This window comes from Oncorhynchus mykiss, chromosome 3 (genome assembly GCF_013265735.2).
Source record: "Oncorhynchus mykiss isolate Arlee chromosome 3, USDA_OmykA_1.1, whole genome shotgun sequence".
NCBI lineage: Eukaryota > Metazoa > Chordata > Actinopteri > Salmoniformes > Salmonidae > Oncorhynchus > Oncorhynchus mykiss.
The window spans coordinates 60,236,426-60,249,615 of NC_048567.1; the positions used below are offsets into that span (position 1 = coordinate 60,236,426).

The following is a 13,190-nucleotide window of genomic DNA, read 5'->3' on the forward strand; positions in this document are numbered from 1 at the left end:
GCAGCTGCAGCTGTAAACGTATGTGGCCTAGGAAAGGACAATCTCCGAAGAACGACAGAGTACTTTAACGTATCCACTCTACAACACTACCACCAGAAAGATTATTCAAAAGGACAATGGCGATCTTCCATCTTCGACCCATCTATCGAAGCGCAGCTCAGAGTAAAGATATATATATCTTGCATTTTCCTCTTCCGAATGGGCGGTTATTAGAATGCATAAGATTCTGTAGCATAGCTTCTCAAGGTCCGATAGAGATTCAATCCTTTTGTCCCAAGTTTACCCGCACTTTCATTCAAACTCAACCCCTTCCTTTGTGTAACCAGCCGCCATATCGGGTTAGCCCACTAGGGGCTTTTCATGACACGATTAGTAATCGACGTGTGATCTATCCTGTGTATATATGTAATTCTGTGTGATTAGTTAGGTATTTAGTAAATAAATAATTAAGCCAATTTGTGTATTGCTGATTCAACTTATTAGCTAAGGTTCGTGCAGATAACCAAGTACTTACGACAATGAGACCGATCGAGGTGACGATTAATAATTGACTGCTATTGATATATAAGATCTTCAGATCTTTAAGAGAGTGGATTCGGGAGATAACCGCTCTATATAAATGAATGCTTCCGTGGTGCCCAAGGTTATTAACTTCTTGATCCTACTTGAGACGCAGACGTCTCAAGTAGGCACCTGGAAATGCAAATGCGCTACGCTAAATGCTAAATGTACTCGTTAAAACTCAAACGTTCATTAAAATACACATGCAGGGTATTGAATTAAAGCTACACTCGTTGTGAATCTAGCCAACAAGTCAGATTTTTAAAATGCTTTTCGGCGAAAGCATGAGAAGCTATTATCTGATAGCATGCAACACCCCAAAATGCCTGAAGGGGACGTAAACAAAATAATTAGCGTAGCCGGCGCTACACAAAAACGCAGAAATAAAATATAAAACATTCATTACCTTTGATGATATTCTTTGTTGGCACGCCTATATGTCCCATAAACATCACAAATTGGTATTTTTCCCGATTAAATCCATCCATGAATGCCCAAAATATCAATTTGTATAGCCTGTCTGCATCAGGAAAAAAGCTCTCTTCCAACACGCAACGTCATGTTTAAAAATTATATAAGTTGCCTATATTCTTTGACAAAACACTTCAACCTACTTTTATAACCCAACTTTAGGTATTTGTAAACGTTAATAAGCGATCAAATTGATCACTGGGCGATCTGTATTCAATAGCAGCTACTCAAGAAAACAGTGTCCATTTTTCAATCTTCCAAAATCGATTGAGGTAGGCTGGATGGAATGACGGATCTATTGGTAATGTCTCAAAGGATTTTTGTCAATGAAAATGACGTTTTTGGCGACATCGTGTGGAAGCTGTAGGAATTGGTTTCCTTTAAACAATACATGAAAGGGGCGCATGGATACTTTTTTCAGCTTTCAGTGACCAGTTTCTCTTGCGCTTTTCGATGAAACACACGCTCTGTTATAGTCACAGCCGTGATTTAACCAGTTTTAGAAACTTCAGAGTGTTTTCTATCCACACATACTAATCATATGCATATACTATATTCCTGGCATGAGTAGCAGGACGCTGAAATGTTGTGCGATTTTTAACAGAATGTTCGAAAAAGGAGGGGGTAGGATGAAGAGGTTAATGGTTGAATTGTTGCATGGTTTAATTAAATCACATAATCAATTAAATGCTAGGTAACTGATTTGCTAAAATAGCATGTCATATAATTTAATCAGTCAAAGACACGACAATAGGATATATGTTGTACCCACGGTCTCTATTAAAACCTACTCAAACCAGAAACTGTGGATAGATGGCAGCATTCCTGCAAAACTGAAAGCGCGAACCCCCGCATATAACTATGGCAAGGTGGCTGGAAATATGGCCGAATACAAACAGTGTAGTAATCAAACAGGCAAACGTCAGTACAGAGAAATAGTGGAGTCGCAATTTCAAGGCTCAGACAGGAGCAGGGTCTACAGACAATCACGGACCACAAAGGGAAAACCAGCCATGTCACGGACACCAACGTACTGCTTTCGGACAAGCTAAACACCTTCTTCGCCCACTTTGAGGATAGCACAGTGCCACCGACGCGGCCCACTACCAAGGACTGTGAGATCTCCTTCTCCATGGCCGACTTGAGTGAGACATTTAAGCGTCTTAACCCTCGCAAGGCTGCCGGCCCAGACGGCATCCCTAGCCGCGTCCTCAGAGCATGTGTAGACCAGTAAATATTAAGTCTCATCCTATCCCAGTCTGCTGTGCCTACTTGCTTGAAGATGTCCATCATTGTTCCTGTACCCAAGAAAGCAAAGGTAACTGAATTAAATGACTATACTTCTGTCATCATGAAGTGCTTTGAGAGGCTAGTTAAGGATCATATTACTTCTACCTTACCTGACACCCTAGACACACTTCAATTTGCTTACTGCCCCAATAGATACACAAACGATGCAATCGTCATCGCACTGCACACTGCCCTATCCCATCTGGACAAGAGGAATACCTACATAAGAATGCTGTTCATTAACTATAGCTCAGCATTCAATACCATAGTACCCTCCAAGCTCATCACTAAGCTTGGGGGCCCTGGGTCTGAACCCCGCCCTGTGCAACTGGGTCCTGGACTTCCTGACAGGCCACCCCCAGGGTGGTGGAGGTAGGAAACAACCCCTCCACTTCGCTGATCCTCAACTCAGGGGCCCCACAAGGGTGCGTGCTCAGTCCCCTCCTGTACTCCCTGTTCACCCATGACTGCATGGCCACGTACACCTCCAACTCAATCATCAAGTTTGCAGACGACATAACAGTAGTAGGCCTGACTACCAACAATGACGAGACAGCCTGCAGGGAGGGGTAGAGGGCCCTGGGAGAGCGGTGCCAGGAAAATAAACTCTCACTCAACGTGAACTAAACAAAAGGAGCTGATCGTTCAACCTCAGGAGGCTGAAGAAATTTGGCTTGGCCCCTAAAACCGTCACAAACTTTTACAGATGCACAATTGAGAGCATCACCACCTGGTCCGGCAACTGCACCACCCACAACCGCAGGGCTCTCCAGAGGGTGGTTCCCAGCGCAGTACCGGGGGCAAAATACCTGCCCTCAAGGAAACCAACAGCACCCGATGTCACAGGAAGTTCAAAAAGATCAAGGACATCAACCACCCGAGCCACACATCATGTAGTAGCCTAGCCAATAGGCCGATATGTTTTGATAAGGTTTGTATCACAACTAAAAGTGTCCTAATAACTTCTTAAAATTAAGCACATTAATCCACTTTACAAGTGGTTTAGCTCCTAACTGGCATACATAAACAGGGTGTGAGTTTCAAGTTTAGGAAGATCATTTTCTAAATAAAAAAGGCACCTTTAAAGTAAAAGCATTACATGCGTATTCGCATTTGCAGTTACTTTTCATAATGGAGTTTTCCTGCTAATGGAACATTTGCTCTTATTTGCTCATGCCATGTAAGCATTGCTGCGCTTATAATGTGAAGAAATAGCCTAAGCTAAATGTTCTGATTTGTTGTGTCAGCCACATTGCATAAAAAGTGTTTTGATGCTAGTGGTTGTATTAATTTGGGATCTATTGCATCCCACTACTATCCCAGACTATGTTTGGAATATTTATTTATCACACAGAATAGGTTGACTTTTGTACTATGGTGGGAAAATAGATTGACATAGGATAGTGCTTTCGCTGTTCGTTAGGCCTACTCATCTTGTTGGCTGACGAAAAGCAAATGTGGACAGTTCTCACAATATGCACCTCGAAATTAGATAAGGACGCGCGCAGTTGAGTCCCCAATGTGTCTGTCTTCACTTGTAGCCTGTGAGAAAGACCCCATCACGTGATGGAGAGCCATGTGAGTGGGAGGTGCTTAGGAGCAAGCAGCACTCCGGGCCAAGGGCACAACGGCCACTGGCTGCAAAATAAAACATTGTGGGGTGCAATTTGAGGCAATATCAAGTGCTTCTCAAATGGTGAATAAGAGACTAATGAAGTTTGTACAGCCTGCGCAAAAAAGAAAGCAGAGCTCATGCCTTTCAAGCAACTTTTTCCAAATCATCGCATCATGCAGCCTTGCAATGTATTAAAAATGTTAACATATTGCCCAACATTTGTAGAACAACTAAAGATACATAAATAACTCTAATCATATAGGAGTACCTGTTTTCTTTGTTAACCGCTCAACACAGTGCTCACTCCCTCAAATCATTTAGAGAAAATATCCTTTCTATTTTATTCAGCTTTGTTCAATTGTATTCTTCATACTATGAAATAATATAAAATAATGCCATGGAATTGTAAGCAAATGTTGTCTGCTAAATGAACTAGTGTAGCCCACAGCCATTTGGCATAGCCACATCAGGACAACTCATAGTATGCTATTCTGTTCTTCTGAAATAAACTACATTTTCCTCATATCATGCTTCTTTAGACCTGTCTAAAAAAAATAATGGATTTATTGTGAAGGTGTGGGCTATATTACATGGATTTGTTAGACATAGATGTTCCAAAGGTCTGCATCAGTGGCTTGTGGACTGTGTGTGGAAGCCAGGGGATGCTAAATGTGTTTATGTTAATTAACAGTCAATTACCGCAAGACCAACCGTTATTAGCCCTACTCTGAGGGCCCAGAATAGTTGATACAACGTTTGAAGTTTGTTGCAGACAGACCATGTGTAGCCAAATGTTATTTATAGGATATTTATTTTTATCAGGATATTTTCTACCTGCAGACTGCAATGTTTTTATTATGTAGGCTACATAGTTACCAATGGCAATACAAGTTACTTTTTAGGTTTGTATCATTTTCATTTAGATTTTGATCTGATTTTGATTAACCACATGACAATGATTGAGATATAGAGAAGTTATTATAAATTATGTGAAACTGTTTCATGAAAATGTGCATATGAAAACCATAACTGGCAGGCAATCTATTGGTCGAAAGAACAGACCACTTTCAGTCAACCAAGATTTTTTTTAGTTGGGACAGCCCTACTGTAGTCTAAGTTGTATCATCTACGGACAGAAGAGATGAGGTCAGTGATCAATGGTGAACTTTCTCCTCTAGTCTCCCTTTCTCACCTTAACAAGCAGCCTGATGATGTTGTGCTTGATGCCACAGTCAACAGCCACCACTTTGATGGGGTTACCTTTCCCAAACACTCTGGTCTCCTGGAAACATACAAGAACAATGAAAGGATATCATCATCATCAACAGGGGGGAATATGTTTTGCAGCAGAATCATATCCATAATAACAGCATACACTTGATCGTAAAGCAGTCAGAACGTACCTTTGTTGAGACTTCTGCTAAAATGTTCTGCTGGTTGGGGTCTGATATCTCTATTGGATGGCCCTCAAACTCTATCTTCCCCAACACTGTACCCTGGTCACAAAATAAAGAGAGACACATTTTCTGTCAAAAACAGCTTTTTCTTCAATAGTCACATTTCTTTAAACACAATAAGAGTAAAGCAGTAACAAGACTAGCTTCCTGTCCAGGGAGTGTACTTGTACATCAAGCTGCCTCAAGCTACATAGGAGATAGGCTCCTGCCCTATAGGCCATTCTGGCTTTGACAAGGCTTACAGTAAAAACACTTACCTTGTCTCTGATGATCTTGGTCAGCATCCTAGTATCCACTCCAAACAATGCAGGGACCTTTCAAACAATATGAGAAAATACTAATTGCCATTTGACAACATTAAAATTGCAGTAAGACTTGTGCTGTTAGAAAATGAGTCGAAGTGCCATGTTTTCAAAAGGTTCTTTAAACCACTGTAAATCAGAACTGGTGCATTAGCCAAAAGTAAAACATCAAATTCATTAGTAGTGGGTCTGCACTCAAAAAAGTGATTTTATTTCTCAATTAACAAAAAGAAAATCTCCCTTTTGAGGGCGGACCCACCACTAATGAGAACTGTAACGCTTATGTTATGTTGACTATGTTAGAAGGCGATGAAGCCAATGAAATCCCCCAAACTCTCCCCTAACCCAGACAACGCTGGGCCAATTGTGGTGCTCCCGGCTGTAGTGGCGCTTCATCACTGCAATGCAATGCAGTGCCTTAGACCACTGCGCCACTCAGGAGGCCCCAGAATAATACATTCATTAATTAATTTTTGTTTCATTTTGTACCCCTTTATCTCCCCAATTTTGTGATATCCAATTGATAGTTACAATCTTGTCCCATCGCTGCAACTCCCGTACGGACTCGAGAGAGGCGAAAATTGAAAGCCATGCGACCTCTGAAACACAAACTCGCCAAGCCGCACTGCTTCTTGACACACTGCTCGCTTAACCCGGAATCCAGCCGTGCCAATGTGTTGGAGGAAACACTGTACAGCTGGGGACTGTAATGCTGTCTCTACTACCTTCTCCTCCTGTAGCCACTGTCCCAGGGACTTGACAGAGTTCCAGTGACTGTACTCATGACTGTAATCCTGCACCAAGAGTCCAGATACCTACAGAGATCACAACACAAACCCAACATGAGTCACAACACAAACCAAACACTTGAGTTATCAACCTAATAAAGCTATTATTTCTCTGTAGAGAGACCTTGTAATATGCACTTTAAATACCCTAAAATATTTACTTGACTAACAGCGAAGCAAAGGAGCAGTCAACTTTAAAATATAGCATAACATAACACTGCTCTTTTACCACATCTTTCCCAAACATTACTATTTGGGAAACTATACTATTCTGGCCCTCCTATTTCATTTCAACTCTCCATTTCGCAGCTTTTCTCTCATTGAATTAAACTCTGACATTGTCCTTTTTGCCTCAGTGGATCAACGTTAACTTTTTCTGCCCAAATTCCCAAAAGCATTTGGCGTGCATTTTCGCCAAGCCTCGCTGCTTCTTAACACACGGCTTGCTTAACCCGGAAGCGGGCCAAACCAATGTATCGGCTTGCAGGCGGTCGGCCCGACAAGGAGTCACTAGAGCGAGATGAGCCAATGAAATCCCCCAAACTCTCCCCTAACCCAGACAACGCTGGGCCAATTATGGTGCTCCCGGCTGTAGTGGCGCTTCATCACTGCAATGCAATGCAGTGCCTTAGACCACTGCGCCACTCAGGAGGCCCCAGAATAATACATTCATTAATTAATTTTTGTTTCATTTTGTACCCCTTTATCTCCCTAATTTTGTGATATCCAATTGATAGTTACAATCTTGTTCCATCGCTGCAACTCCCGTACGGACTAGAGAGAGGCGAAAATTGAAAGTCATGCGTCCTCTGAAACACAAACTCGCCAAGCCGCACTGCTTCTTGACACACTGCTCGCTTAACCCGGAATCCAGCCGTGCCAATGTGTTGGAGGAAACACTGTACAGCTGGGGACCGAAGTCAGCATGCATGTGCCCGGCCCGCCACAAGGAGTCGCTAGAGCGCGATGGGACAAGGACATCCCAGCCGGCCAAACCGTCCCCAAACCCGGATAACGTTTGGCCAATTGTGCGCTGCCTCATGGGTCACGGCCGGCTGTGACACAGACCGCTGCGCCACTCGGGAGGCCCACAATTATACATTTATGATATTTTTTTATCTTTATTGAACCTGCCTGCCACCCACCTGCCCTTCATACACACAATATTTCATGACCCTAAACCCATCCACCCGCGGATATACCCACTGGGACTGTGGGTTATGAGTCAACCCACACATCACTAACACAGACATGCTCACACACACACAAACGATTACATAACAGACCCACCTGTATACGGTCTGACTCAATGTTCCTCCTCAGGCCCAACTCATCCAGCTCCTGAGTGTTTGGAACGCCGTAGTTCCCCACTATGGGGTAGGTCAGGGTCAGGATTTGACCTCTGTAGCTGGGGTCAGTCAAAGCCTCTGGGTACCTTCAGAAATGTGGAGTTATTATAGATATACATAGGTAACCTATTTGTGCTGGTTGTTGTCATGTTTGGTATGAGAGTGAAAATAGGAGTTGGAAAAACTGCTTACCTGTCCCCTGGTTAGGACAAAATTGTCTCCCCACAATGTAAACATACTGTGATCCATGCACTTTAGCAATGATGATGACTGACTGTTAATGGTGATTTAGACAAGACTGATCTCTTACCCCACCAGGCCAGTGTTGAAGACCAGCTCCCCAGCAGCAGATCGTTCATCCCCAAAGGAGAAGCCCTTCATCCGGGTACCATCCTCCAGGACCAGGTGGGCTATCTGGGCCTGGGAGAGGAGGTGAAGGAGGAGGAGCAGGAGAGAGACAAGGATGAAGAAAAATAAGAAACCGTTGGTATATTACTCTTCACGTTAGCCTACACAGTACAAAACACATCCAAGAGTTGGACTGGTAACTGGGCTACTGAGTAAATACAAGAACGTGGTGGAAAAACAACTATGATACATTCACAGACCTATTTTATGGGCAGTGGCACCTTTTTATATTACAATGACCCTTTGTTAATAATTCAATAGAACCAGGTCAGGCTATAGTAAAAAAAAGTAGCCAGCCTTGCAGAAGCCTTGGTTTGTGCTAGCTGGAACAGCTCATAGGAACAGGAGCCTATGTACAAGTACACCCTTGGACAGGACAGTAGTTTATCGCAGGGCCTTACCTCCCGTCTATCTCTTTAATGCTGAGTCTCAAGCAGAGACGCATCAGATCAAACTCCCAACCTTAGGGTGGGCATTTTAATCACAAGGCCACTGAGCCAGGCTACACAGTGCATTCAGAAAGTATTCAGACCCCTTGACTCTTTCCAAATTGTGTTATGTTACTGGTACCTAACAGTACTAGAGATGCACCGATATTACATTTTTGGCCGATACCGATATCCGATATTTTCCTTGGCATAAAAACAAAACATATCTGATATAAACAATTTTGTGGCCTTTAAGCATTCTAATAGTTAAACACACACACACGGACGCAGCAGTCTAAGGCACCACATCTCAGTGCAAGAGGCGTCACTACAGTCCCTGGTTCGAATCCAGGCTGTATCACATCCAGCCATGATTGGGAGTCCCATAGAGCGGCGTACAATTGGCCAAGCGTCCTCCGGGTTTGGCCAGAGTAGGCCGTCATTGTAAATAAGAATTTATTCTTAATTGACTTGCCTAGTTAAATAAAAAGGTAACACACGCCACACTGACCAAAAAGTTATTTTGTTTGCATTTACTTATGTCCCCATTACCAGTAAAACATCATCAAAACCTATTTCTTTCACTTACTTGCTGTGCTGTTTCATTGTTCAGTCGTTTCATTCTCAACCAGGATTTCATCATATATGTCAAGCAGTGAAGTTTCAGCTCTGTCTGTCCTTGGTCTCTTTTCCTCGGTGTGCACTGTCACTGTGTCCATTTCCATCTTGTCCAGCTGTGTCTAACATTTCACGTAAACCCGGTTTCTTATCTGCATCGAAGTAGTGGTCCTTGTACCTAGCATCGAGCATGGTGGCGACACAGTAAAGAGAGACTGCCTGTGAAAGAAGTAGCGGCCCTTGTACCTAGCATCGAGCATGGTGGCGACACAGTAAAGAGAGACTGCCTGTGAAAGTAGCGGCCCTTGTACCTAGCATCGAGCATGGTGGCGACACAGTAAAGAGAGACTGCCTGTGAAAGAAGTAGCGGTCCTTGTACCTAGCATCGAGCATGGTGGCGACACAGTAAAGAGAGACTGCCTGTGAAAGAAGTAGCGGTCCTTGTACCTAGCATCGAGCATGGTGGCGACACAGTAAAGAGAGACTGCCTGTGAAAGAAGTAGCGGTCCTTGTACCTAGCATCGAGCATGGTGGCGACACAGTAAAGAGAGACTGCCTGTGAAAGAAGTAGCGGCCCTTGTACCTAGCATCGAGCATGGTGGCGACACAGTAAAGAGGCTCAAATGACACCGAATCGCTTGTTCACAGCCGAGTACTTTTGTACGTTTTAACCCCACGGTCAGTGTCGGCAGTTTTGTTGAGCATGCATTTTAATTACATGACAGAGGGTATCACGTCTTCTGCAGATGTACTTGATTAGCTTATTTCTCGAGTCAGTTGTTCGAATGGGGCTAGGGATGTGTTCATGTTTCCAAGTTTCAAACATGTTCTCAAATGTCATTGAAATTGCAGCAGTGGTGTGAGAACCAGTACATTCTTGAGCATGCAATACGGCTTTTCTCAGTACGAAATCCTCGACCCACATGGGGCTGACATCGCTGGTCCAAATGTCAGTCGTGAAGCTAATAGCAGTGACGCCCATAGCAAGTAGCTCATGGATGTGTTTCAACATTACTGTGTAACTCCGGTAGGGCAACATCTGAAAAATAGTGACTACTTGGTAGTGTGTACCGGTGCTCGACCATATGGCAAAAGCCAACATCATCCACGACAGAGAACGGTTGATTGTAAAGGGCAATGAATTCCATTATCTTGGCATTAATGGATTTCACCTATGAGTTGTCTCACTGAAATTCTTACTCTTTCAAATGACTGCTCAACTTGAACTTGTTTGTTGGAAGTGTGCGCTTACTATTTTTCTGCTTTTGTTCTGTGTAGTGCTGTATTTTTTGTGGCGTCAATACATCATCTACCTACATTATGTAGGTATGCACATCAGCTATGTCATCGGTTTTGCACACCGGCGTTAAACTAGACATCGGCCGATGCCGATGTTGGCATTTTTAGCAATTAATTATCGGCCGCGTGACCGCGGCATTCAAAACAAGGCTGCAATGAAAACTAATGGGACTGTAGCGACTGTGTTGGCATCAAAATCTGGGGTGTAAACCACGTTTCCATTCATGCGTTGATCGACATGGTAACGGACCAATAGTATTCGAGGAAATATGAAAAAAACTGACCCCTCTGACGCTCATTGTGTGCCGAACAGCGTCTTTCCACCAGGGGTGGTGCTTCTCTCCCAGATTAAAAACACGCTTAACCATAAAACCGTGCACAAACCTTCATTATTCATGACTTATATTAGTATTAATATTATTATGGCTAATATTCCATTATCGCCTTGTTCAGGGGTGGCAGGTAGCCTAGTGGTTGCAAGATCAAATCCCCGAGCTGACAAGGTAAAAATCTGTCGTTCTGCCCCTGAACAAGGCAGTTAAATATTAATAATTTGTCATGAGTTGTGCTAATAGCAATGTGGTCATCAATTACACAAACACTGAATCAATAAATAATGAATTGCATAAGACTGATGTGCAGAATCTTAAAAAGAATACCACTGCGCCATCCTCTGATCTGCATTTAAACAAGCAAACCTGTCACCTGCTGACAAAGATATTTTATTTTTTGCTATCACATTTGCTGTGTTAACTTTTTGAAATATCTTTGCTGTGCCAACCTATTCACGACAGCTGTGTGTTCAATAATTGTGAAATCTCAATAACGCATGTCCCAAAATCTTAAAGGGTGCTATCTATTAAACTTGTTTGCAAATGTTATGCTCAAACCCAAATTGAGACGCCACATTCCTGCGTGCCTCTCTTTCTGCTCTTGATTGTGCACAGGTGAAGAAAATGAACTGAACTTCCAAAAGGCATGTTTACCCAACTCCAATAGTTGTGGGACTATATGGAATGTTTTTGGACAATTGGCTACCCTGTAAACAGGTACTGACAGGAGGCATGAGCCACCTCCCTCAGGCTGCTCCCTGCCCTCATCTCCCTGTAAGGAACCTGTAGCTGTTCAAGGGTGTAGCAGTGCGGTTTCTTGGGCTCGTTGGGCCTTTCCCTTCCCAGACATCTCCTGTCATAATACAATTACATTTGGGTTTTTTTGTTGTTTTGTTCATGCAATACAATGTATTAAGATGGTGCCACGGAAATGGACTCACAAAAATTCCATGTAATCCAACATAACGTTATTGCATATTTCATGGAAAGAGCAAGGGTTCATGTACACTCAGTGTGTATGATGGAGTGAGAGGACAGAGGTGAAATTATGTTAGAACTGTTGTTAGTTGTTATATTGATTTGTTATATTAATATTGTTCCCTTACAGTAATTTACTAACGTTAAGTCGTTTATAAAAGTATTTACAGTTGAAGTCGGAAGTTTACATACACTTAGGTTGGAGTCCTTAAAACTCATTTTTCAACCACTTGGTTAGGACATCTGTTTTGTGCATGACACAAGTCATTTTTTTTAACAATTGTTTACAGACAGATTATTTCACTTATAACTCACATTTTCACAATTCCAGTGGGTCAGAAGTTTACATACACTAAGTTGACTGTGCCTTTAAACAGCTTGGAAAATTCCTGAAAATGATGTCATGGCTTTAGAAGCTTCTGATAGGCTAATTGACATAATTTGAGTCAATTGGAGGTGTACCTGTGGATGTATTTCAAGGCCTACCTTCAAACTCAGTGCCTCTTTGCTTGACATCATGGGAAAATCTAAAGAAATCAGCCAAGACCTCCATAAGTCTGGTCCATCCTTGGGAGCAATTTTTTAATGCATGAAGGTACCACATTCATCTGTACAAACAATAGTACGCAGGTATAAACACAATGGGACCACGCAGCCATCATACCGCTCAGGAAGGAGACGCGTTCTGTCTCCTAGAGATGAACGTACTTCGAAAAGTGCAAATCAATCCCAGAACAACAGCAAAGGACCTTGTGAAGATGCTGGAGGAAACAGGTACAAAATAATCTATATCCACAGTAAAACAAGTCCTATATCGACATAACCTGAAAGGCCACTCAGCAAGGAAGAAGCCACTGCTCCAAAACCACCATAAAAAAAGCCAGACTACAGTTTGCAACTGCACATGGGGACAAAGATTGTACTTTTTGGAGAAATGTCCTCTGGTCTGATGAAACAAAAATAGAACTGTTTGGCCATAATGACCATCGTTATGTTTGGAGGAAAAAGGGGGAGGCTTGCAAGCCGAAGACCACCATCCCAACCATAAAGCACAGGGGTGGCAGCATCATGTTGTGGGGGTGCTTTGCTGCAGGAGGGACTGGTGCACTTCACAAAATAGATGGCAACATGGAGGAAAAGTATGTTTATATATTGAAGCAACATCTCAAGACATCAGTCAGGAAGTTAAACTTTGGTCCCAAAAGGGACTTCCAAATGGACAATGACCCCAAGCATACTTCCAAAGGTGTGGCAAAATGGCTTAGAGACAGAGTCAAGGTATTGGAATGGCCAT

The 13,190-nt window shown here is 42.8% G+C and overlaps 1 protein-coding gene across 1 annotated transcript in view; it reads right to left on the bottom strand.

Annotated features, from left to right (window-relative positions):
• Positions 1-13,190, bottom strand: part of cps1 (carbamoyl-phosphate synthase 1, mitochondrial) — an 87,792-nt gene that overhangs the window by 70,448 nt on the left and 4,154 nt on the right. The window contains exons 2-7 of the mRNA NM_001124709.1: positions 8,144-8,253; positions 7,775-7,919; positions 6,422-6,511; positions 5,652-5,708; positions 5,341-5,433; positions 5,130-5,219 (exon numbers count right to left, since the gene is read on the bottom strand). Coding sequence (NP_001118181.1) covers positions 5,130-5,219; positions 5,341-5,433; positions 5,652-5,708; positions 6,422-6,511; positions 7,775-7,919; positions 8,144-8,253 — 585 coding nt within the window. The remainder of the gene's footprint in view (positions 1-5,129; positions 5,220-5,340; positions 5,434-5,651; positions 5,709-6,421; positions 6,512-7,774; positions 7,920-8,143; positions 8,254-13,190) is intronic.